Source organism: Pocillopora verrucosa, chromosome 13 (genome assembly GCF_036669915.1).
Source record: "Pocillopora verrucosa isolate sample1 chromosome 13, ASM3666991v2, whole genome shotgun sequence".
Classification (NCBI taxonomy): domain Eukaryota; kingdom Metazoa; phylum Cnidaria; class Anthozoa; order Scleractinia; family Pocilloporidae; genus Pocillopora; species Pocillopora verrucosa.
In genome coordinates this window covers 8,144,086-8,170,929 of record NC_089324.1, presented here as the reverse complement: position 1 = coordinate 8,170,929, position 26,844 = coordinate 8,144,086, and the positions used below count along the sequence as shown (strand labels likewise).

Below are 26,844 nucleotides of genomic sequence, written 5' to 3'. Positions count from 1 at the left end.
GAATCCACAGTCCCTAGGGAAACACTCATTTTGAAACGATTAATCCATACAAAAGATTTCTGCTTGTGAGCATACAGTCTTCAACCAATATATTTGGGTGAATACATTACATCCGTTCCACCCAAGAAATGAAAGAGAATTTCAATCAATTACATACAGCACAGAATGCTAATGGTCCCAACAATTTTTTGTTTTCCTAAAATGATTTTAATAAAATGTTGGAAGAATTCTAAGGTGAGAACATTTAAAGAATAAATATTCTTGTTGTCGCGCTGCCAATAGCTAGCAGAATCATCCTAGAAAATGACACAAATGACCCTTGCATAAAAGTACGAACACCAAATTTTCATTCACCGTAAAGTGCAAGCTTTTGTTTGGAAGCAATTTCGAGGAAATTCTAAACAACCTACGCATAATGAACACACTGTCAGGGAAGGAAGGAATTTCTTACAGCCTAATAATAACATTTGCCTTTCCTAATTGCACGGAAAAGCGAAAAAGGCTTATGACAACTTTAAAGCTCTGTCAAATTTTCTTTAGGCACCGATGAAATCAGCGCAAGAAACTCATTAGCATTCGCCGAAAAACGATTTCCTACAGCAAAATTAAGTTGGGTACTCGTTTAAAATATCACACACTGAGGGTTTTCCTTCACTTTGCACAGTTATCATAAAAGATAACAGGGTTTTCTGAGAAATAAAAGGGATAACTTCCTAAGGATGAAGAAAAATTAAATGTCTCCTCACAAGTTATTGTTGTTGAAAATACACATGACTGACATGGCGCAGTCGCGAGTAAGAATCGTAAAAAGACATTACTTTAATCTTTAAAGTTTAATGATTACGTCCAGCTGCCCACATTTTAAATTAGTTACTTTGTCTCGTTCGATGGACAGAAAGGACGCGGCGCGAAAAACGTGCTCAGTTCCAAAAAATAGTCATTGCCAAAAAAATTATCGACAAAATTGATATCATTTCCAATTTGATCTCAGTAGCAGGCGTTTTTTTTTTTTTACCTTTTCTTTTCAGGGAAAATAATCGAACTACGTTTGTGGTTTCATAGAATTGATAAATAAATCGAACCCCTTTGTCCAAGCGAACTCTTTTGACGACACCACAAGGCCAATTTCTCGTCGAAGTCTCGTCGGCTCAGAAGGCAAGTTTCCACACTATCGGTCAAAGTAAATAAGTATGTAAATTTGATAAACACTTTCTGCTGTCAGAAAAGTGTGAAACCCTTTAAGCCAGCAATTAATGCTCTGCTATTATTAAAATGTACTAGCTCTAAATTAAATTCGTTGCCAGAACAAGACAGCAAGGTCTGATATTGTAAAAGCCGGATTACTTTTCGCATTTAAATGTAGTGATACGCCAAAGCAGCTAAAGCCAATACGACAACGAAATGTCACATAAACAAAGATTACACTGCAACACATATCCAAGCTTATCTACGCCGTCAGGAAAGAGAAAGCGCTTTTCTTTCAATAAACAATGTATAAGAGAATGATTTTAGACGTAAAAACATCTGGCTCGACTTGTAACAATAAAAATGAAATTGGTCTCGCCACTAGCTCTGAAAACACACTTGACAAAATCAAGAACGTTTCCTTTCAATTTTAATATATCTGTACACTAATTTCTTCTGTCTTCGTGATACAGAGATGCCAAAATTATATATTTACATCATAGACTTAGTCCGTTTAAGTTCTTATTAGTTTTTTCCTTTTTCTTTTGATGTTTTTAACTTGAATTAAGCCTGCATAGTACAACATGAACGAATGACTAATTTTGTTTACATCGGTATTACATACCCCGAGGCTTATTCTTATTTTGCGCGAACGAATATTTCCTAGTGTTTTTATTTTCTCTTGAAGCGACGTATTTTGTGAAGTTCCTGTGTTGAATTTCATTTTGAGAATAATACATGGTCTGTCCCTGAATTGAATAATATTCCCATCGGAGTTGCCTCTATTCACTGCTTCATTTCCGCAGGATTTTATGCTAATACATGTTCTATCCGCTTCTTTTGGCGCCCAAATGAGTAAACTTATTCCATAATACTACTCCTCTGGATGACTTTCACTGTCACATTTATCCCAACTCGCTTTACTATCGCTTCTTTGCGTAAGACTTGTAAAGAATTCACATGTTTCCGTGAATATCTCGTACCAACTTGCGGTACCTACTTCGCACACCTGGGTTTTGCTCTTGAATTATTGATGGCAATTCAAATTCGTTTGAATGAAGACCCGAGCGCGATGAATTCTAAATTGCAAAATTCATTTTTCCTAGAATAATTTTCTACCTATCTTTCCTATGCGTGTCTCTTCATGTGTAGAGCTAGATGGTCTGATCGTGAAAAGCACCTATCACAATGAACACATTTGAACGGTTTGGCTCCAGTATGTTTTCTGTAATGGCGAGTAAGCTCATCCGAGCGAGCGAAACGCCAGTTGCATCCATCCCAAGAACAACGGTACGGCTTTTCTCCCGTATGAGTACGTTGATGAGCTTTCAGATGCGAGCTCTTCGTGTAAACTTTACGACAACCACTAAATTGACATCGATGCACTCGCCGTTTGCTCTCTGAGTCTTTGTCCTTGGGGCTGTTTGCTCTAGCACCTCCATTTCCTCCCCTCGCGCGAGGGGAGCGCGCACTTGGCCTGCCTGTTCTCTGCTGGTTCGGGCTATTAAACACAACGACAGGCGACTCAGGTGAGCTCGGTGGAGTTAGCGGTAAAACAGGCTTAGGAATTTTGCTAATCTCTTCGCAGCCCGTCGGGGTCGGTAATTTGATCTTTAGAGGTTTTACTGGGAGCTCCATAGCTGGTTTAGTTTCCGTTGGAGTTTCTGGAAGAACTGTTGGCACTGAGGGAAAGGTAGCTATTGAAGTGAAATCTATCGGTTTGATATCCCAGTCGTCGCCAAATGGAAAATTTGACTCGTCAAAAGGTTGAAGTAAAAATTCGTTCCAGGGAGCTGGATTCCCTAAGTTGGAGTCTTTACTATCCAAAGATGATGGTTCAGGGCAAAGATAACGATCCATTTCTAGTCTTGTCTGGAAAGAAAAATTAAGAAAAATACTATACTATGCAGCGATGAAAACGAGCGCGAAAACGAAATACACAAGGAATACAGAATGAGGTCAACATGGCTGATTTACAAAGCACGGACGAATTCGCGCGAAGCGCAAGAGGCTGCATGCTTCCTAAGTGTCCAAAGCCATCGTTAAAGGCCACATGTTACGCTTGCTAAGCTACAAGGACAAAACCATTAGAAAAATTCACGTACACGTACCTGTGCCCAATCGTCTTCAAGCGATGGAAGCGAGTAGAAAAAGCCTGTGTCATGAACAGTTTGTAGTTCGTGGAAAATCGAGGAGCACGGAAGAGCAGATTGCAGATCCATGTCGCAGGAGAGTAGCGTAGAAGTGAGTAGCTGAGCGTCAGTGAAGCGATGCTACGGGTGAGTGAGACGAAGGAATGTCAGAATAACACAACACACAACACACTATTGCTTCTGTCATACACACTCGCCGACGCTCAAATCAATCGCAAAAAATAAAGCAGGGTACCCAAGGGTGCTTTGCAAGTGCCGAGTGTAAAATTATCGATTCGCCATGTGCGTTACGATTGGCAGATATTCTCAAATCCACCAATCAAAACACTGTCTTTGTCAGCACTCGCAATTAGTCAAAACAAAAGATCCTATCTGACCAATGACCGTCATTATTTTAACAGAAGCCTTATAAGGTTGCGACTATTTTCGGCCATGATATAAAAATCAGCTGTAACGAACAAACAATCGTATTGAAAAAGTCCTTACAATTTTCTCTGTAAAATTCGTCGCTAGATCCTCAAGTCTTTTGGCTCGAAACCTTCTTTTTTAATGCAACCTAATATCAAATGTTTTACCCTAGTTCTTCGACTCGTTTGGAGCGTATGAGGCGAACTGTGGTTGTATGACAAACGTTATCGTGTTTATGATGTCACTTCTCTGAAGGTGAACTGATCTTCAATGTTTTGTTGCGTACGTGCTGAAAATGCATAGGTACACGCTCTAAAATAAGCGAAATCAGGATATTGCGTGAAAAGGAATTAAACGTCATGTTTTCTTTTGAAATTGGTCCAGAATAACGCGTTGTGTTTCATGGGAGTGCGTGACTTTTCAATTTAGTGTTGTTTACGACTTTCTGCGGCGGAATAAAAATAGCAAAGTCTAGAATGAAAACAAATATGTCAAAATCGTTAAAATAAACCGATCTGATGAAAATCTTTTATTTCAACGTCGAAGAAAATCAGAGAGTTGGTGAAAATATTCAGTCAGTGTTGGTGAGTTTCGGTTTCGAGTTATTTCGCTGAAAACATACCTGTAGGCAGTGAAGCGTTTGTTTTAACAGCAATATTTAGCTTGTGGCCGTATTTGTCACATTCATTCAGCATGTTCGGGAGATGCAAATGAAATAGTACTCATTGTTCTTTCTCATACTATCTCTGAAATTAAAATTTATATGAAAGATAACAAATTATCTTTTGTTTTTATCGCCAGTGAACCAAGCAAATTCCTTTCTTAGCGAAGCGACCAACTCTTGCATCTATAATTATCTTGTCGGTCAATCGAATGCCAAAACAATACGTGCGGAAAATCTGAAAAGCGATATTTCTGGAAACGATTAAACGATATTGACGGGTTATTCGCACCCTTGAATCGTCTCGCTTGATCGGTTGAGGCATTCAGGCGAGCAGAACATGCTTTCAGTGTGTTTAGAGTAAAATACATCCTTCGCAGGAAGTTTATGTATGTTACATTGTTTGAGTTTGCTCTTGAGAGGGCGAAATGCCTACTTGTAGACACATAACAGTTTCCAAAAGTAAACATTGATTAAATATTGTGAAACAAGGCCTATGCCAAAAATTTCAAGATCGTCTTCAACATCGGTGTATGTGGAATAGCGACTTTGTTCTACCGTAATATCAGCTGTTTTGAGTTTGCCACGAAAGATTATTTCTAACTTCCGCTTTTGTGTGGATGTCTCGAAGAGTCTGCTTGTATGCTGTCAAGTTTTAAATTTAAAGGTCTTCAAAGTAGTGATTGCAATACAGTCAACATTAATTAATCTTGAAAATTAAACATTTCCTCCACGCGTTTGTTTGTATAGATTAATTTCGTGACTGGATAGAAGAATAAAATCAGAGTTAGTAATAATGTGTGAAAGTGAAACCTGCCACACTGCAAAGAATTGTCAGACAAACATACCGTTGATAAATTCTACCAAATTATGTCGACAAAAGTAAATTTAATCAACTTCACTACAGAGATCTGTCCAAAGTGAATTCTTGTAACTCAAGAAATCCCAGGAGTATTTCGGACATGTTTTGCAGTTCTGCTTGACCCAAGCCACTCGGAAGTCGGTAGCCTTAAAGTCTGGAGCAAATGTTATATAACCAAAAGTACACGAGATAGCTAAATTGAGATCAAATGATCCTTGACGAAAAATGCTCAGGTTTCTTGTGCTTGAAATCTCTAGTACTAACAAAGAGCTCCGATTACATAGACACTGTCATTATGGAATTGAATTCGAGGTAAAGTATCTGCCATCAATGACATATATTTGGCTTTGCATATATTGTCTGATTTTTAGTATGAAAATTCTGTGTTTACCTCTCTCTGTGTCCTTTCGCTTTCACACTCAAATGGCTTTCCGATGGCGTGGGAAGAACTGTAGAGATTAAGTACTTTGAGCAATTTGCCCGGAGGGTCTTGTTTTATTTTATTATTAAGATACAGAAAATAAGCAAAAGATTACGAGAAACGCGAATTTTTCAAAGAAATTTATGGATTCATAAAACTTTGTTCACGAATCTTTGTATAATTTTATCATGCGAGTGTATTAACGCTTTTCACAGGAGAAGATTGGGAGAATTGAAGGTTTGACCTCAAGTTTTGATGATGTCTTCCGGAAATACCAGAGCTATGAATCATCTTTCTTTAATTTTCCTAAGCTTTGACTTGCACGCACTGTAATGTTGACACATGCTGTTAAGGATTTTATTAAAGATTAAGATTGAAGCTCTGATTGGTTGATTGGTTGACACAGTACTCAGCAGCATCTTGGTTCTTTGCTTGAGACAAAGGTGAAATTTTTTGTTCGTTTTCATTTCATTTGAAAAACTGTTTGGCAGTTTAGAGATGAATCTTTAAAAAGATACCTCGATTGTTTGTTGATATGTGATATAAGTTTTCTTTGTAATGACTCAGTTGACAAAGTTACTGTAAAATTATGACGAGCGGTGTAAGCTTTCTACGCAGTCACTCTTAAGTTGACCTAGTTACTGTAAAACTGTCACGGTTTTCCCGAGAGTAATAGTCAAATTCCTTGCTTGATTCAGTCCATACTTCGTAGCATACTGTAACGAGTTAGCGCTACATTGGAATTTAACTGAGCTCTCCAGTTTGGGTACTCATTGTAAGAAATATTGAATATGTCTGTACTCGAGAGTCAAAAGAGTGAATCAGTGTCTCAGATCAATTATGCCGGCATAATTTTGGGGATAATGCTCTAGTCAGAGCATCTGGTATGATCCAGGCATAATGACCAAGCTTTTTAAAAAAAATCAGTTAATGTTAGATTTTAACAAGAAATACATTTTGTTGCCTGAGCACTGTCAACAGTGAGCCTGTTTTTCTTGCCCCAGACTTAAGGAATTTGATTCAGTGAAATGTTGTTCTGAACTTCGTTAAGTCTTTCATCCTTAGTACGTATTACCTGTTGGTGGCGGGGATTGGGAAGGAGAGGTTGCGGAATTGTTGAGCTGAGAAAATGAAAACTTTTGAGCGTAATTTTCGGCTTAATGCCATGGTTTCAGGAGTGATACTCATGAGCTTATGCTCAAATTTGCGAGCTTAATTTATCTGACGCCAGTACTTATTTCCAATACTTATTTTTAAACTGAAACTCCTGAAACGCTTTAGAGGATTTTCAACTTATAGGGAACCGAAAACTTTTCTGTTCATGTAAGTGTGTACGTAATGTTTTAGATAGTTTACAGTAAACGAGATTCGGTCAAAAAGTTTAAATTATGGCTTTATTTATCTGGTTATTTACTTATCTATATATTTATTACGGAAGGATATCATTATATTTAGTCTTCTTACCATCATTACGCTAGGAATGGAAGATCCATTAAATGGATCAAAATACACCCTTGAGATTGCACACCAGGGGAGCTCCACATTAATAGGTCAGTCTGTCGGTCTTCGACGAATTGTGATTAGCTCTGCTTCCGTCCGCGTCAGTCACGCTCTCGCCAATCGCGGGCTACACAGTCCACACGGAGACCGACTGAGATTTCCAGTTTGAGTCGTGATTTCTTTACTTCTCTCCTCAGGCGATACCGTGAAAAACAAGATGGCATCTTTCACTTGCCGCTGATGCAACAATTTACGCAGGCTCTACGATTGAACTTACATTTAAAATAATATTTAGTTCTCTTTCACTATCACGTACTTTGATGTCATGTAAAACTTGTTTAACACGTACAAGCTAAAACCTGGGCGGGGCATTTACCTATATTCTTCAGCAAGACATCCAACTATCACGGTGCCTCTCTCTTTCCAGGAGTATGGATAGCGAACGGTGACCTTTCAGGAAAGCCTGACAAAAGGCTGTGTGTGGTGTGCGTGTGTGCGATGAACTGCGGTAGTAAGGGTCACTAGGCTTGATTGCGGACTCTACCCTCCTACCTTCTCTCAACATGTCACCTTTTGCACTCCCTAAATAAATACAGTAGAACAAGTGCTTTCTCTTGCATTTCCTTTAAACTTCCTCTTAAGCTACGTATTAAAAGATGCAAATCTATGAAGAAACTGTAGTGCTGCTGCTTCCGTGGGTAATTACAATAACATTTGGCCTCATCACCTGAGTCGATGATGTAAAGTGGCCACCGTAAATAGTTTCTAAAGCTGGCTAGCTCTTCGTTAGCGCGCTCCAACAATTCGGCGAACGCTCGAAAAGTCCGCTTTAGAGGCTCTTAACGGATGCAATTTACATTATAGCTAGATACCGTATTTGTTAACCCGTATTTGTATGCGTAATTTCTCCGAATAAGGCAAACGGCGGAGTCTTATCTACATTTAAAGCACTCTTCTAAGACCTACTCAATCTAGGATTGTATGATACAGGAAATACTGTATGTTTGTGTTGAAAAGCTGAAGGGGAAAGAAGTGCAAGACACACGAGTATCGAAAACTGCTTTTAATTTTTAATTCAGCTACATAGAATTTCATTCTCAACTGTAAAGCACTTCGTTCTACAGCCAGTTTCAGTGGAGTGTCTAATTCCTTATCTTTTAACGCAATATTTACTGTACATTAAATTCGTCTCGTAAATCGTTTAATTTCCGCTACTTTTGACAAAAATACCATTTTTTCAAACAATTGGCGCTTAGAATAGGCAAAGTTCATAGGGCACGCCTGTCTCGGTGCAGATTGAACCTTGGAAAGAATAATAATCTCTTCTTAGGGGAAAGGTGATTTGTCTCATTCAGCTACGTTAAAGAAAGACATTACTTTGCTCTAAGCACCTCGAAGACGACTGGCTTGTGAAAGCCAACTATTTCGCGTCCTCTCTAATTACTTTTGTCCGGGAGACAAGTAAAGTCTTCGTACACTTTGTGGTCAACGACAAACAATCTGAGATTGTCGGAACAGGAACCATTTTTTTCGCCGTTTACAACCGCAACCTTGCACGCTTACGAGGTAGTCATCTTGTCACGTGATTTCCAACTTGGCTGTCAATTGGTCCTTGTCCAGGTGCTTTGCTATTTGGGGGTAGGGGTAACGCACTCGCTCACCACGCATGTCAGGCACGCACGCTCTCGACATCTTGGGCGCTCCATACTCACGCACTCTCCCACGCTCTCTCTGAGGTCGCCTTCAAGTGATCAATTCTGCAAGAGAAGGAAAAAATGGTCAGCAAACTGAAATAAATTGCTAAGGGATTGTTGGAGATAGGGAAAGTGAGCTTTCTTTTATGTTCAACTCCGACTCTGACTCTGTCTCCCTCCCCAATAAAAACCAGGCTTAATATTTGCAGAACAGAATTGTTTGGTGCAGACTTCCGTACTTCTGAAGACTAAGCGCGCCAAATTAAGTACCAAGAGACACTTAGTAACAAAACTTGGAATCAAAATTACTCTACAATAAACTGTACGGAACTGGGTTTGAACAAATACCGAAATCTCTATTTAACCATACTGCAAGATTTACAACCGACGGTTCATCACACTTCGTGCATTTAACAGAGAACTTCTAACTTACAAGCAACTGACCTGCTGTTGTTTGAGCTTACGCAGTTCCTTAGTTGCCCACGAAGCGACTTGTTTGCTTTTGTGTGTCTTTGATCGTCGTCCTTCTTGAAGAAGCTCGTTGATGGCTTGCTTCTCAAGAAGGATATGAACTTGGGCCCCGAATGCTGAGCAAATATCTCTACGAAAACAATATCATTGAAATGAGTAAACTGCATAGCGAGCCAGCATGATTTATTTCTATGAACAAACTTTTCAGTGATATAAAGGCTTTAAATCGATGCGCAGCGGCCGAATGGTTGGTACACTGGAGTCCCGAATGAAAGGTCCACTTCGAACGCGACTGAATCATGGGGGAGGACACTTCGATTTCAGTGCCTCTTCTCCACTAAGACCCGAAGAAGTATAAACTAGATACCAGTAGGCCAAGTTCTGGCAGTCTAGCCAATGACAGACTACTTGTTAGTAGAATATCCATCGCATTTGACCAGTACGTCACGCTGACTTCGAATGTGTTGGAGCACTCAGTGATTACAGGTGCAACGCAGTTAAGCGTTGTTAATGGGTCGCCATTAACTGGAATGAAGCATTTAAATAACTTATTGAAGCAGATAGACTCTAAAGGAGAAAGAATAAACCAAAAAGGGGGAAGGATGGTCGAGGACAGAGATGAATAACACAGATTGCAAATGACGAACTTGAAATTTAATCCCTTACACCCTATCATTAGTATTCACATCTTTCACGTTGTTCTCTTTACATTTCCTATGGTTCTGACAAGGAGAATTTGCTTGACAATCAGGAGCTTCTTAAATTGGGGATCATTTCCTTTATTTTCATGACCGGCTTTATGTTTAATTGAAGGCTGATACTGAAAGTAGAAATTAGAAGCAAGTCACTCATAAGGAGTAAAGGCGTTCCTCTGAGATGACAAAGATCTGGATTAGTGATTCAAAGCAAGATTACTCGGATCGTCTGAACGGAAGACACACACAGCTTACCCGACAAGACCACAAGCACTGGACACATTGCTCTCCGTGTGATCCACGTCTGTTGCTATGACTTCAATGAAGCTGACGATATGCGGAAGGTGAGGCTGAACGAGATCCAGAGCTAATTTGAAATCACAACCACAATTAGAGTGACGGAATCAAGATGACTCTAATCACAGTTAACAGCAAACATGAAGGGTATTAGCATAATTGCTTCATTGGACACCACTTAGGGTTCCATATTAGAAGATTAAAAAGAAAAAAAAAAAAAAAAAAAAGGGCTTAGGGTACCCCCCTGCTTCAATTTTAGGGAGCCCTATTTCAAAAGAGAGGAACCACTGTATGATATACTATAAAAAGGTTTCATCTCACATGTAGAGTATAATCAGTAAGAAAACGAAGAAGAGAAAGGAAAAGGAGACAGAAAGAAGCTACAATAGCAGCTCTCGTTTACCGATCTTCTTGTCAATTATGTTTACCAGTACTTTATGTAATAAAACAAACGCAACTTTAAAATACGTAGTACTTATCCTTGGGCACATTTTTTTTGCACCCAATTCATGGTAAATCGTAAGTCTTAGGCGGCAATCCTATCCAATTACGGAAATTTGGCAAAGCCGCGCTCTCGAAGAAACCCAGAATGGTAAGAAATTCATTAAAGAGGGATGTTGAGTAGCTTATCTATACTTACGACAAGGTGTTGGACTGGGTCCGTCTGCAGAGCCCTTCAGCCCTTGTATAATCCCAGTATAAGCTTCTAAACATCCTTCCCTGAGCTCATTTAAGTAGTCCACCATGTCATAATCCGCCTGAAATTCAGACCGAAAGATCTGGCTGATTATCATGTAAGAGAGGTTATCCAATATGGCAAATCAACATGAAAACCTGGATATGAAGCTGGGAAAGGACAACCTCCCAGAAACTTCAATCTTATTCAGGAAGTGTAGCCAAGCACCCCCGCCCCCCCCCCCCTCTTTAAAACCTTTCATCCCAGCTCTCGAAAAATTTGACCTTGATTGAATGAAGTTCCTCCACACTGGCTCCTGAGCCCTGAACAGGAACCCTTAAACGATCGTCCAGGGGGCATATTGGCTGTCACGAGAATGTTGAGGACACTAGTGTCGTTTCCTTTTTCACTCTTGCCTTCACTGCTCATTTCAGTACTTTCAGAACGTTTTTATGCATAGAAATAAATATTTTTTTCATCCATCCAAATTTTAATAACTTACTTTGTCCACAATCGTAACTGAAGCTTGATTCAGAGTTGCTATGACAACATCAAAGTAAGGAGCGAAACTGGGCCCAATGGCTAAAGCAACATCACCAAAAACTGAGAGAATATGAGGTTTGACGCTGCGATGGACATTTGCGTCCTGTTAAAATGCAAAACGAAACTGGTTAGGAAAAAAAAAGCAGTCGAACGTCCACGCATGTGTGTGCGCTGTAACTGCAGTGAGGATCGGAAAGAGCACCGCGAAGAGGCGATATCGCACATAGTACAAATTTAAAACAAGTATACATAATTAACGCTCAGGTCATCCCCTCCCCCTACCCCTACCCAATCCAAATTTGTTGATGTCGTCTTTGAGAACTCATTGACCTAACAACTGGCCACATTTGCTCATACGTTTGGTTTCTGGGTAACAGCATAAAAAGAAAAGAACACTAGTATCAAAAACTTAAGATATGCAAGGGACAACAACCAGAGAAACCGATCGCGCTTGGGGCAAGGGTCATAATGATAGAAAGAAAGTACTCACCGCCAGGTTTTCCATTAAAATCTGCATGAAAAGGTCACTGACTTTCATTATTTTGTCTCCTAATGCTCTAGCAATGTCTCCAACTAGTCCGACAGCGGCAACACAAACCTGTTACAGAAAGATAGAAAACATGAAACAGGGAGAAAATGTTGGTCTATGCAACGCTGAACAAAAAGATTGTCACTAAATAGAGTCTGAAGATGTCCTTTTTAGTTTCAGGCCCAATTGGCAAATTAACTGTCACGTGAAAAAGGTGGTTCAGTTAAAAAAAGGTCAAGAAACGATGAATCAATGCCAAATGCACTTTCCTCTCTTCCTTACCAAACATACTGATGATGATGATGATCTGTTGACGGTTGTTTTGCTAGAGGATTTACTACTTTTGTTTGTTTGTTGTCATTACTTACCACACTGGCATTACTTATTGAGATTTAAAACCTTTTCCACCACCTTCCCACTGCTTTCATTTCCCTCTCTTATTTTTTTTAACTCGCTCGTTTCCTTCTCTCTCTTATCTTTTTTATTTCTCTTTTCCCCTTCTTTCGATACAATCACAATGATACAAATAGTGACTGCAGTTAAAAAAAAAAAAAGGAAAAAAGGGAAAAAAATTTCTACCATAAACAACTTCTTTCAAAATGATACTTGCACTGCCTAAGTTTCACTAACTTGTCTGACTGTCTGTCTCAACTGTAAACATCCTCAGCATCAAATAGCATTGAAGGTTCTCTCAAATCCAAACAAGAACAACTCACCTGGTATTCAACTCGCTCTCTCAGTGCTTCTATTAAATAGGGTTCGAAAGACTCCATATAAGGGTGAAAATTCTTCCCCAGAACTACAAAAGGACAGAATATTTGTTATGAACGATCAGACTACTACACAACACGTGCGAATGCTACTCCCAGGTTCAAATCAGTAATTGTATTACGAGTTCTTTTACATTTTGAAATCACTGGTGATCTCTGCAATCTGATTGGCCCTCATCAGTGTGATTTATTCCCAAATCACACCATTTTATTTTCTAAATTGCATCTTTTTTCCCAGTCAGTGAGACAACTTTACTTAATGCAACAACCAATCATATTTCAATAATTAAAAAAAAAAAACCTTCAAATTGCAGGAAAATGATAAACAACTTTTGTGGCTTTTTACAGACCAGCTTAGTGCTAGATCAATAAAATATTTGTACCGACTAAAAATACCTGTATTTGTGAGACTGAATTTTGCAATTTCAAAATGGATGTAAATAAGTGGAAATTAAACTTTTTGTTGCGCAATTTTTGGTCTGAAATCACACTTGTGATTTCAAATCAAACTTGTGCTGCAGGCTCACTCAACGCATTATTCCAATTAAATTTGCACTCCTCTCAATTCAATTACCAATATTTATTATTCATTTTTTTTCATTCATTGACATACTTTCCACTAGAGTACCAATTGCCATCAGAGCATCTTCCTGCACCCCACCCACAATCTTCGCTCCTGAGCTAGGGTTGAGCATCTGAAGCAGTGCTTGCATCATCAGGGGGGCAATTTGCAGTGCATCTTGTGGATTCACCTTCCTCAACACACTCTGTAAGGGAAATAATCACATTGAGGAATTGTTAAAAAGAATAAGAATTTGATGGGGGTGCTTAGTTGGTCAAATATTGCCTGGAAGTTTCCCAATGTGTAGTTCCTCTTATCTGGTATTTATGTAATTCGGCTTCAGCACAATGATCCTTAGTAATATGCATTCTTGATCAAGCTTGTTCCATCATGATTACTGAGTACTTTTTTCTTTTATCTTTTCTTTTTTCTTCTTTATTCATCAACTTACTCAACAACCTACTTGGACTGACATAGAGTTAAGGTCCACCAAACACACACACAAAAAAATGCAGCCAACATCTGTTCATCTTGGCCAAGCTACCTCAGCAAATTAATATTCACCATAAGGAAAAACATGACACCTCCAAAAATTTCAGAATAGAATTTGAGGAGCTTGTCACTGTTTTCTCTCTTTTGACTGATGTAACACATTCACTCTCAATGTTTGGGAAGCATTTTTGTTGAAACAGATAAGGTTTCAATAAAGTTGCTATCACCCTTTAAAAGCAATTTTTGACAGGCAAGATAAACCCATCTGGCCTGCTAAAAAAATGAACCCAACCTCCCCCTGGGGAACAAAGGATTTGCATCATCTTGCTCCCTTGCACAGCCAGTCTTTTAACCTTGAATCTTCTAACATCATTTGAGTAGAAAGTCATGTTAAACACTGTAATTGCTCAAATAAGTACCCATGTATTTATTTCAATTTTGGTTAAAATGAGGGGGGTTGTTAAAAGAAGGGCACTTAACTGAGTGAAGCACTAAGCAAGTTTGGGCAGCAACAGGACAAAAATTAAGATAACACATATATTAGATAACAAATGTAAAGGAATTCTGCAAGCACATGAAGACAGGAATAACCATGCCTCAAAATAATAATTATTTTAAAGAAACTCTCCTCCTCTGCTACAGTTGAAACTTAAAAAGTTATAAATAAAGTGGCAATACAAACAGGTTTTCCCTGTAACCCTCTTATTGAAGAGAGTGAGGGAGAAGGGAATAGGGGCACTAGTATTCAAGAGGGGCACTTGTTTGATATTTTGGCCAAAGGGGTGGGTGCTCAATTAGGGAGGGTGTTTATTTGAGCGTGGGTAATTATTCAAGCAAATACAATAATGTTAGACTGAAAAGAGGCAACATAAGAAGTAAGGGCATCAAAGGAAAACTGTTTACCTGCAGTGTTGCACATAACAGAGACTGCAAGTCATGGTACTGGGCTCTGTCTGCAACATTTTTCTACAAAGAATGATGACCATGCTAGTTAGGTACACAATTAATACCAGTAATATTTTACAGTTTTTAAATTTAAATGCTTTGTGATTTGTGAAAAAAAGTTACTTGGAGCAAGATAAAGTCTAAGGTAAAATGAAAAGATCAAGAAACTACTTAGGATATCTTAAGTTATACTAACACCAAATATTTGTAGACTCACCTCCATCTCTAACAATCGGTTTAGTCTTTCCAGAATCACCACTGTAGTTCCTTGTACCACTTCATAACAATCCTGCAAGATCATATACAAGTACATATTAAAAACATGATGCATTTCTACAAGACACACTTCACTGTCGTAAAACAAACTCACTAAGATCAGAGGAGCTATGCCTGGTTCTTGTCTTGAGACTCATGACAAAATGTTTCTCACATATTGGTACATTCTGGTTTTCAGTTTAAGCTAATTCACTTTCTTTCATCACTGCCTGACCACGCTGTAACCAAGCAAAAGCCACTGCAATCTAGCCATTGAGAGGCCAGATAGCAAAAACTGTTTCTATAACATAGCAATACTCTTGCTAAACAATTTATAGCACTCAAGCAATTGATTTTATATCAATTTGTCTCATAGCTCCTCTGAAGGAATTTCTGTGACTGTTTCTAAGCTTTTCTTGACTGGTTTTGTTACAGTTGTCCTTGTGCATTCCTTTGTTGCTTTGAGCCACTGCCTTCTACTGTTTTGAACATTTTGTTGTATACATTTTTAACCATACTGGTAACTAAAAGTTTTTAAGTGATTGTCCTCAAGTACTTCTAAGAATCGTTGTCACTGTTCTCTAAAAGTATCACTGAACATTTTGGTAGTTGTCTTCAGGTATTCTTGGGTCGTTTCATAGGGGTTTTTAAATGAAGTTGTTCATCATATTTATGACAGTTATTTTACAGCATGCACTGTGTTCTTGTTTAACCCCTTCTGCATTCTTCTTGTAATATATAATGTCTTGGGAACATTGGAAATCTGGGGCCATGAGCTCTTCTGTCAAATGTGAACCTATATTCAGCTCTGACAATCTCTCATTGGGGCTCATGGCTAGGTTGAGGGGATTTTCCAGCTATGGGTGCAGTATTCTTTCTGAAGCCTTGCTGAAGAGAATGTAAGCCCTGGTTAAACCAGGTATTCACCCACCACTTCAGCACAAGGGTAGTTAAATTTTGTTAATTAAGGATACAACAAAGTTAAGAGGTATTCTGGAGAGGAAACCCCTGTCAACCCCAATCATCCACTTCCAATTCAAACAAGGTAGTAATTGTATAAGAATTCCATTTTGGAAGGTTATCCCCTTGCCATAAATTCTTCTTAAATCTCTTGTTACCTTTGCACTATTTTTTATTAACTCCATCACGGCTTCATAAGCAGAACTTCTTAAGTTTCCATTATTAGCATCTCCTCTGAAAGATGACAAATTTGTATGTGTAGTTTGTTTCAGTTAAAATTCGAAAAACAAGTGGACACTAAGTGGGAAACGTTATTGTTCTCACAACATGAAAATGTTAGCACACTTGTGCAGCTTCTGAAGCAAAGACATTCCTCAAAATTAATCTTTAAGACTCCATTAAATTATGATCTTCCTTGTACAAGGAGCTCCTTTATTCAGAAGTAATTATCCCTTTCATATTTTTGGAAAAGAAAATTGCTACTGACATAACATTAAATAAGGCACTGAAGCATTACATTTTCTAAAATAAAACTATGTTGAGGTATGCTACAGCAACCTGTTAATTCTGGTAGCATTAAGATGTTTTTTAACTTTGTTTGAGAAATTCTAACATTTTGTAGAATTCAAAATTTTGCATGACATACAACACCCAGCAAATCTAACTATCCACAACACAGTTCATGTCCTCTAAGGCTCCCAACAGTTTGTTCAGTAGGTGGTAAAGGTAACATGACTTGAAAATTTTAAAGTGTAACAAATATCTAAGGGGGTGTCATCCACCCTCACATGGTTGAAAAGGGGGAGGGGGGCAATAAATTTGTGTCAGAGGGACACTGCCTATTTTCACCTACTGTCAATACCTGTCTGTGACTTCAAGAAGTTTTTCCACTATTTTTCTAAACCAGGGTGACAGTGCATAAGTCTGTGGTTCCTCCTCCTCTTCAGGGACTGGTGCAGCTTCATATGCTGCTTCCCCCAAGGAGTTAAATGCCTATAAAAACAAACAACAAAACAAAGACAGTTACGCTGTGCTCTGTCATGATCAACAGTTTTTGATTTGTTGGGTACTTCTGTTTCCTATGAAGAAAACATATTTTGGTTGGTTTGGTTCATCATCTCTTTCAACCAGCATCAAACCAGTTTGAGAGAAAATAAGCATGACATTAACAACTTGTTACTTAAATGGAATTTTAGTGGCTACTGCCTCCTATAAGAGGTGAAGCCACATATGTTGTTGAAACGAGTGAGCGAGTGATAGTAACAATAGAATTATCACCTTGACCCAATTTTGGCCCTCAAGCCCAGAGAAATCAAGCCTCCAATCATAAATCAACAATGTGTTGTTTACTCTTTCACATGTGATCTGTGTGATTCAGATTATGTCGGCTTTACAGCTCAACACCTCCATCAATGTATTGTTGAACATAAAAACTCTGCAATCGGTAACATTTTTTTGACAGCCCATGGGGATACAAGCCTCCTCAAAGAAAGCCAATTCCACATTCTAAGATAGTGCCACGGAAAATTTGACTGTCTTATCTATGAGATGCTTTTAATCAAGCCATGCAATCCTTTTCTCAACATGCAGACTGATTCCATTTGCGCAAAACTATTTGTTTAAAAGAACATTCCATTACCTATTGTCTTTTTAGTGTTTAAACATTTTTTATCTTTCACTCTTTGACTTGATAATGAAGTTAGCCAAACATAGAAATGTTGTCAACATATTTTCAATATGCTTTTACGAAATATTTTATTGCAATTTTTTACTGTTAAAATTAAAAACAGCATATTTTAATCATTATTGGAGCCAAGAGATAGAACAATAGAGAAACAGTGAGGTTCTTGAGCTAGCCCCTTTAAACTATTGTTATAATTATTATTATTATTATTATTATTATTATCATCATCATCATTGTTGTTGTTACTATAACTTTCAATATGATTATTTGTTACTGTTTACTCACTGGTGGGGTGCCAATTAGTCACTATATTCTTGAATCATCTTTCTCTTGTGGAACAGGGTATTCATAAATATCTAGGATGGGGTAGGTTTTCTCTTTTAAGACAAATCATCTGTGATACTACCGTCTAGCATCATTATACAGCCTCCAGTTCTTTTCAAAGCTGTAAAAATTGTGTTATATCAGTAGCCACATGCAGTCTTAAACTGCCTTTTTTAAAAATTATGATGTGGACTTTAATAAGCAAATGAAGGGTAAAACAATTTCATTTTGACATGATGAACAAATGGCAAGTGAAAGAATTTAGCTGATCACTTTGTGCAACAAGGTACAAAGAAGACAGATAACTGTTAGCATGAACTACAAACAGGTCAACAACTCTTACTCATAAGAAAACTCACACAACTCACCCAGCAAACATTAGCAGCAACTCTGGGCTCTGCCTTTAAAGACTCTAAAAGACTTTCAACCAAAGGTTGAAGGAGTTTCCCTCCAATGACAACTTGTGGTAAAATTTCACATATTCGGCCAAGTGTCCAAGCCACAGAGTCACGCACTACAACAGACTGGTCTCCCATTAAATGCAATAGTGTTGGCAATGCCTGTAATAAAGAATTTAACAGGGTTTCATGTGATGATTGGTGGCACATAATCACACCAAAGCCCATGCACTGGAAATGAAAAGGTTATATATTTTTGGCAAATTGTCAATCTTAACTAATGTTAGTGATATGGGGGTGGGAGTGTAATTGTCTGCTTGATTTGCCCCATGCTAATTTCATTTTCCCATCATAAGCCTAAATAAATGTGGCTTTCTGGTTGATACCAGAATGAGAGGTCCATGCCAATTTGGATTTGGTCACATTACAAAATTATATATTAGAAAAACCTTTAACCATGAAGATGGGTTACTTGAATGCTTTGCAGCCACATTTCTTTTTAATTGGGGTTACAAGATACTAGCACCTTGTTTTGGTTTTCTTAGAGTATGAAGAAGCAAATTCCCAATTTATCATTTGAGCAATTTTTGGTTCAATAAGGTTTACTTTGGACACATCTTTGACAAATTGCAATCCAGTTGTTTGACTGAGCAATCAACATATTGATCAATCTTTCTAGCTTGGCCTGTTCCTTATCACTTGTTTTTTTTTTCTCTTTCTGGTGCTGTCCTTCCCTCAAACTTGTTTGATCTTTCACACAAACAACTTTGCCAGTAGACCTATTAGTGATTTGCTTTTAATCAAAGCCACCATTGGCTACCTTTCAATGGCTGGTTTCTCCTACCCTTTACTCTGATGCCATCTAAACTTATTAACAACACCACTAAATTGTTCCCTCAGAAAAAGTATCCTTTCAAAACTTCCTACCCTGCCTAGTAGATGCAGGAATGTGAGCAGCTCACCTTTTCCTACTTAGTCCATTATACAGGTTTAAAGAAATCAGCAATAATTATAATCATTTGGCATTTCTTGAACCCTGCAGGGAGCAAGGTGCATTTACTGACATTGTCATAACATTGTCCATTTTACCTTTGCTGCATATGGCTGGAGAGCCTGTGGATCAGGTCCTTCAAGAATTGAACCTAAAACAAGCAAACAGTCTCACATATTTTCAGTTTAGAGAAATCTTAGGGCTAAAAAATTGAAATTCAGCTTGCCCCTGGCTAATTAAAAATCTTGTGCACTTTTTTTGCTTCAATAATGTAGTAAAATCAGGATGTACAAATCAAAAGGTTTGTCTGTTGGAAATACCCTCCTTCTGTTGCACCATTAGAAAAAAAATTGATAAATAAATTAAAAACACAATTTGATGACTTCAATGTGAAGATGGGCATGAAATGGGCTATCACTGAAACATTCAAAACAATTCAGAAGGAGGATGTCTATCAGGGGGTTGTTCTGCACTTTTCTCTTACACATTCCTTCATATTATAGAAACAATTAGACTTTGGAACTCACCAAATGCCATAACTGCTGCATCTCTTAGTTTCCAGTCTTCATTAACAATATTTGTTTCAATAAATGAAGAAACATGATTAATTATATTGTCTTCACAGCACTGTGCCAGCAACATCAGACACACTCCTGCCGCTTTGTTTGGGTTCCAGTCATCATCATCATCAAATTCTTCCTGATTTCAATAAAAGTGTTCAAACTTTAAGGTATCACAAAAAGAAAAAGTGTGAAAAAATGTGCTATCCCTATAAAAGTATACATTTCCTTAATGCTTAATTAACACTGATTCCAGATATTTAATTGGATTGTATAATTTTGACCATTGAACAGAGTGAGAGCTTAGTCTTCCACACCAAGATGTTTTAAAAGATAAGTTTATGTGCTTTACCGAGCACGTTCAGCCAAAAATTGACAACCTGCATTACTGAAACTGGCAACCGTTAACAAGTACTCTAGAGGACTGAAAAAGCAATGGTACATGTAAAACGTAGTCCTTCCTCCTGCATTGATCCAGAGGTGATTAAAATGTAACTTCTCACTACAATATCCACACACAATCCAGCAAACAGGTGATGAGAATACTCAAACTTATCTGCTGGTATAAGCTGTTACCTTGATCTGACATTAAATTCTTATAACTTGTTTACAAGGAAGTGTCTAGCAGCTAGAGAGGAGAATTAACAATCTGATCTTGGGAATTAAAGGGTTACTAATGAAGGATTTCTATAGCGCCATATCCATTGGCTCAAGGCACTTTACAACACTTTGCAGACAGCATTGAGCAGTTTTGCAATTTATGAAGGAAATTTGGGTGGATGCTCCTAATTTCAGAGTCAAGGCCAGACCACGACACCAGGAGCTATGTTTCCTACTCTTTGCTATAAGTATGCTGGTTCTTTAATGTCCTCTGCTAATCAGTACAGAGAGGATCAATGCAGGAGACAAGGCATATGGTTTTCTGTCCTTACCTGAGTAAGAGCTACATTTATTACTTTTGAGTACACCTTGTTACAAAAATGTTCCAACACTGCACTGACCTGCTTAGTTAAGCATTCCGTCAACAGAGGTGCAATATATTGCAATGCTCCTTTGGCATAGTGCTTGCTTGTTTGTTCTGGTTCCTTGTTATTTTCTCTGGCCTTTGAAAAAAGACAATTTACCCTTTAAATACGTAGAGCTTAATGCCAAAAAAAATTACCCGAGGGGAAAAGAGATTAAACCATTTCTTTTCTAATCTAGCAATAAGTTTCACCTAACCTTGAAACTCCCACAAGTGATTAACATGTAACTTCTTCCTGTAACATCCACACATTATCGAGCAAACAGGTAATGAGAGTACTTAAAATTATCAGGTTATAGCTGTTATCGCAATGTAACACTAAATTCTTGTAACTAATTTACAAGAAAATGTGTGGTAGCTAGAGGGCAGAATTAACAATCAGATCTTGGAAATTAAGAAATTGAGAAATCTATACATGAGACAATCCTCACCTCAACAGCTTCAATTTCTAAGTCCATTTCTTCATCACATATCGAAGACCAAAACTCAATTCCTTGGAGGGCTATCTCATCACAGTCTGACTTGATTGCATCCAGGGAAATCTGGGTGAAAAAAAAATATTTTAAAGCATTTTTTTTGTAACCTTTGAGTGGCATTGGGATAACCAGCAACTTGTTGCAGCAGTGTGTTACATTTTTGGCACTTGACTAGCTCGTTGAGACAAAATGAAAAATTTGAAACAAACAAAAATAATGACAAAAGAAGCCCTTTTTCCAAAAATTTTTCTTTTTTTAAATTTTTCTAAGGGCAAAGGTGTTGAAAATTAAAAGGTTGACACAGGATGCAAAATTGGATGCATTGGATTTCTACTAGATTTCAAACCAAACTATACCCATACCACAACTGCCTCTGATCTTAATTCCAGATGTAACAATTGTGTTTGCTCACAATCTTACCCAAATCTCAGTATAACCATACCCTTTTCACAACAGGACTGACACAGGTTGAGTAAACTTACTGGAAACAATGCTGTACCCATGTACTCCTCCATGTGTTGATAATAGAGTGACACTATCTTAACGATATTCTGCAGTGCTGCAACTTTTAGCTATCAACAAAATGAAACAAGAAGCAATTACTAAGTAAGAGGTAGTATAGTGAAGGTAAGCCAGGAAAAAGCAGCTCATAACATGAAATAGCCTTACATTAGAAGGTCTTTCAAAACAATTTACCATAATTGTGGAGATTGGGAATAACCAAAGATAACAACAATGAACTAGAAACACCAAAATAATATTGCATGGCTTTTAAGAACTGAAAATCCTTGGTACTCACTTGAATCTCACTGGTTTGAGTTGCTTCACAAACAACTTGCATAATGTAGTTTCGTTCAGACTAGTAAAGAAAAATATCACGGTGACTTGACTGCATAACTTTTGTAATTCAGTTAAAAGAGATAAACAAAAATTTATATACTTAGACCTTCTGAAGCTCAGCTAAGATTATTGTTGCATATTTTACAGCTTATTTCAATGTAGAAATCACTACCTATTTAATCATACTAAAAAATAACAAAAATAAGAAGATTTGCAAATGTAAGCCTAAAAATTGTCACTTGCTTGTAGAAATTTTAAACAAATCCAGGAAAAAATTTTCCCAGGTGGACTTAATAGAAATCTGGTATAGGCAACTTGTTCAGAAGGAGAGAAGAAAAACAAGTTTTGCAGTAAATCGAAGGTATGTTTTTATGCAGTGAAGTGATATTATGACATTTGTGAATAGTTACAAAAGGCAACAACAGTAAATCATACCACTCTTTCAAAATTCTGCTTTGTAAATTCAAGCGAATTGAGAAGGGCATTTGTAGCTGCAATCCTGATATGCATACTGTAAAAATGAACAAAAGGTAAAAGAAAACATATCAATATTTTACCCATGTACTTGCTGAGTAATGGGAACTACTGACAAAAGTGGTTCATGTATTTTACTGCTGTGCTCCTGTGGAAGTAATCTTGCCTGAGGACAACACAATCCCAGTTGGGTGTTAAACCATAACCCTTTAACTCCCAGACCAAATTTGTAACTCTCCTTATTGTCAACAAAACAATTCTTATAATGTTACTTTAGAGAATTTAGTATTGGATCAACTAATCATCCCCAAATTGATAGTTTTCTTTATTCTCATCACTTGTCTAATTTATATTGTATTGATATTGTGAGGAGAAATTATGTCTTAGTCACTTGCAGGAGCTAAAGGGTCAACCTTTTAAACTAGATGGCAGGCCAGAAAATGTTTTTGATAATTGTTATTTCAACCTTGCATCTTCCAAAGAACCTTGGTTTTCATCACCTCAAGAACGTAACTTTTAAATAATTTTAATTTAAGCATTTTATAGGAAACCTATGGCAGGTCCACACTGGTTCTTGGGGTTGTCACAAACAGACCTGCCTCACCAAAAAAGTATATGTATATATGTACATTGAACCATTCAATAATTTTAAGAAGAGAGAGGTATAATATGTCACAGTACAGTTTTTCCACTGAATGAGAACAAATTGACACTTTTTCTCTAACAATGGCCAAGTGAAAGGCTAACACCCTCGACACAAATTAGAGATGAGGACAAACAGAATCTACTTGGTAAGGCTTTTCCTCATTCCAATCAGGTTGTTACAGTGTATACCTTGGATGGATTGCTACATATCTTGAATACATGAATGATAAATGAACCCCTAATTACAGGCTCAAACTTAATCCAAAATGGCACAACTCACTTTGGCTCTTCCTTTTTCATCCCTGTGACAATTGCTGTTAGGATAGTGTGCCCTCGTTCAACAAGATGTTCTGGTTCCTATAACCACACAGACAAAAATAATAACCAAATTTACTTCAATAATTAGAGATATTCATTAACTAAATATAAACAGGTCTTTTTGGAGAGGGTTGTGACTTCAAATAATTTTCTCAGTAGAAAAACATTTGTCCAGAAGGAACAAGTACTACAGAAATTCAATCACAAGACTTTCAAGCTGAAGTGTCTTAAAAGCAGTACATCATTAATCCATTAAATGATGCAGTCACAGCTCCCTTAATAAATGTCCTCATGAGCACTCATTTCAACTTTCACCACTTTGAAGCTATGACTTAAACTTTGTAACTTAACAAAAGATGCATGAGCCCTTATCAAGTTCCGGACAGTTTGTCTGTTTCAAAAAAGTGATCCATTGAGAATATTCAAACTGTGGTAAGAGATTAGTTACTTACAATATCTTGGCAAATATAACCCAGTGTTTCCAAAGCATGTTCCCTCACTTTCTCCGTATTGCTTGCATCTATTATAAGTTGATATAGGATTTCTATCAAGTCCTGCCACTGTCTCTGAGGAATTTCAGCACAAGCAATGGCTGCAATACACTGTGTTTAAGGAAATTAAACATAAATTAGAATTTGTTATAACTCAGATAGTTTGATCCTGCTTACTCTTTGAACTACTTTCACCCAACACAATAGAAAAAGACAAGAACAATGATCCATTGGTAAAATTAGTACAAGTGTATAAAGAAAATTTAAGGGAAAATGTTTTGGTACCAATTGGCATAAGGTTTGTGTTGGGCTCAAGCTACTTTGTACTAAGACAACCAGCTAAGCCTTAGCTTCTTGAATAATTCAACCTTAAATTCAAACGTTTACCAGTTGCAATCCCTGTAACTCTTCTTAACACTAAGCCCTCATTACAGCATAATGACACTAGCTCCTTTTTCCCCTTCAAGACTCGTACTTAAAGAACAAATTTTTACATTCTCTTGAGTGGTCTCTAAACACAAGGCTGGTGCTAGTGAAATTGTCCAGTGAAATCCATTTTTGCTTAGATACAACCCATTTAAAATATTCATTACATCATGTCTCAACAACTACCACCCCTCTTTACAAAACAAGTATATTAAGTGTGCTTTTATTGTACATGTATCCTAAAATTCAATGCAGGAAAAGCTTAACTTAAAACCAGAACTTAGAACTTGAACTTAGCTTGGAATCAAATTCCTCTTTACATATGTAAACAACCAAATAAATTGTCTTGCCAGCCAAGGAGTTGACCAGACAAAATGTTTTACTTGATTGGATATTGTCCTTTGACCACTGCAATCAGCAAGATTTGAAGCATTGGTAAGTTTGGAGCCCAAAAGATGCACTAGAGTTGCTCTACCCAGTGCCTCAACTCTCATCTTTTCAGTGCTCTCCAAACTTCCCAAGTTCTTCATTTCTCAAACAACACATACAGCCGATACATGACCTAATTGTTTAATAACATTTTTAAGAGGCAGTTTTAGTGTTAATAATCATAAAGTGAATTCCCCTCGGCAAATCATCTGCTGGCTCAATGGGAATATAAAACACCCTTGTGTTGTTGAATTTGGTGATACAAATTAACAATGTTATCATGATAAAAAAGAAAAGTGGACAACTCCTCAAATGAACTGTTGACCATTACCAGATCATATTCCAATCAATTTGTGATAATAGAGTTGGATTACAAGAGTAAACAAAGGTATTTATTTAATAGTTTATTTTTGTATTATACATGTGGGAGCCACCTAAATTAGCTTGCAGTTTAAAATTCTTATGCTTTGAAAAGCAAGTGCCATTCCTTTATAAAAGACACACAGAATGATTATATCCTCAAGCAACAAATATCCTAACATATCAACTTAAACAGAGATAGATGAAGTCATCCACGATGGCGATACAATTTAGATTCTAAGATCAATATCATCTAGTAACTACAACAAAAGTTAAACATAGTGAAAACATATAAGAAGGACATCTTAAAAATCATCACCTTGAAAGATAAGTTTTGGTTGACTAAAACGACACAATGGAGAAATTTTTCGCAACAGAGACGGTTAAAGGATGGAAAAAAAAACTTAACTCAAGCTTTTAAGAGTCCTGTGACAGCATCTCGAATTTGTTGGATTTTAACCTTATTTTTTTACCTGTGGGGCGATGGCAGGTCTTGCTATCTCTGTCCCAAGTGTTTGCACTGCCTGTAACACAAAAACAGGAAGAAGTACTCAGTCGATTACATAAAAAACGACGTTTAAACATGCATGAAACCTGTCAGAGCTATCATCACAGTTTTGGAGCTCTCTTACCATATTTTTCACATGAGTTTTGACTCCTTCGTCTAAACTCAACCATCTTTGCTGATACTGTAGTCTGACTGTAGCATCTTTGGAGGTAAGTTGATTTTTCAGTTGTAAACCAGCCGCCATTCTTGCGATTTGCGACTTCGTTGCATCGGCTAGCTCAGTCACTAGAGCTACTAAAAACTGGGGCTGTTGAGAAAATCAGACAAATATTGGTACAAATGCCAAAATGAAGCCTTGTGCAACTCGAATATATCGGTACTAAAACCTGTACATTTGTACAAATGAATGACTTTCGCCGTCTTATAGAAAAGAGTAACTTAGGAAAACTCCCCAAACCATAAACTCACCAGATTTTGCTGGGCAGCTGATTCCAAATATGTCTGAGCCGCTTGTAGCGCATTTTGATCTACAAGATCAAACAAACAAAAATTAACTCATTACCCAACTACAACATGAAACGAACATCATGCGAGATCGCAGCCATGTGCTTCGGCTTGGCAAGAGTTCCAAGAGGGCAGTTCCGCAAAAGATCCTCCAAATTACCAATTTACTTTACCTGGAGATACTGTTGCTTCAAGAACACCTGTGAGATCCATTTTCCTAAATGAAAACGAGAGCTTTAGTCAACTCTCAACCTTGAGTTACCACCACAGACCTACGAGGGTAAATTTCAAATGGAAAGTGACTAGGGTCGTT

General features: G+C 37.5%; 2 protein-coding genes across 3 annotated transcripts; both read right to left on the bottom strand.

The window, feature by feature from the left end:
- Nucleotides 1-818: 818 nt before the first annotated feature.
- On the bottom strand, nt 819-7,175 carry LOC131783133 (Krueppel-like factor 6). Of its 2 annotated transcripts, none has more exons than XM_066160451.1 (3): nt 7,155-7,175; nt 3,297-3,458; nt 819-3,057 (listed from the first exon to the last, which is right to left on the bottom strand). In XM_066160451.1, exons 1-3 carry the CDS (start codon nt 7,158-7,160, stop codon nt 2,314-2,316), a joined length of 912 nt encoding a protein of 303 aa, XP_066016548.1. In that variant the 5' UTR covers nt 7,161-7,175; the 3' UTR covers nt 819-2,313. The 2 variants fall into 2 exon arrangements, with proteins under 2 accessions (XP_066016548.1, XP_058955856.1); XM_059099873.2 differs by lacking the exon at nt 7,155-7,175 and adding an exon at nt 4,369-4,387.
- A 1,063-nt stretch (nt 7,176-8,238) lies between these two features.
- On the bottom strand, nt 8,239-26,844 carry LOC131783123 (importin subunit beta-1-like). The gene is made up of 26 exons (XM_059099862.2): nt 26,705-26,844; nt 26,496-26,554; nt 26,152-26,334; nt 25,993-26,043; nt 24,266-24,415; nt 23,776-23,852; nt 22,812-22,887; nt 22,336-22,395; nt 22,019-22,108; nt 21,492-21,602; nt 21,038-21,139; nt 20,004-20,175; nt 19,575-19,627; nt 18,456-18,647; nt 16,942-17,072; nt 16,238-16,313; nt 15,082-15,153; nt 14,823-14,885; nt 13,479-13,632; nt 12,812-12,894; nt 12,057-12,164; nt 11,526-11,669; nt 10,988-11,105; nt 10,306-10,417; nt 9,329-9,485; nt 8,239-8,947 (listed from the first exon to the last, which is right to left on the bottom strand). Exons 1-26 carry the CDS (start codon nt 26,742-26,744, stop codon nt 8,942-8,944), a joined length of 2,640 nt encoding a protein of 879 aa, XP_058955845.1. The 5' UTR covers nt 26,745-26,844; the 3' UTR covers nt 8,239-8,941.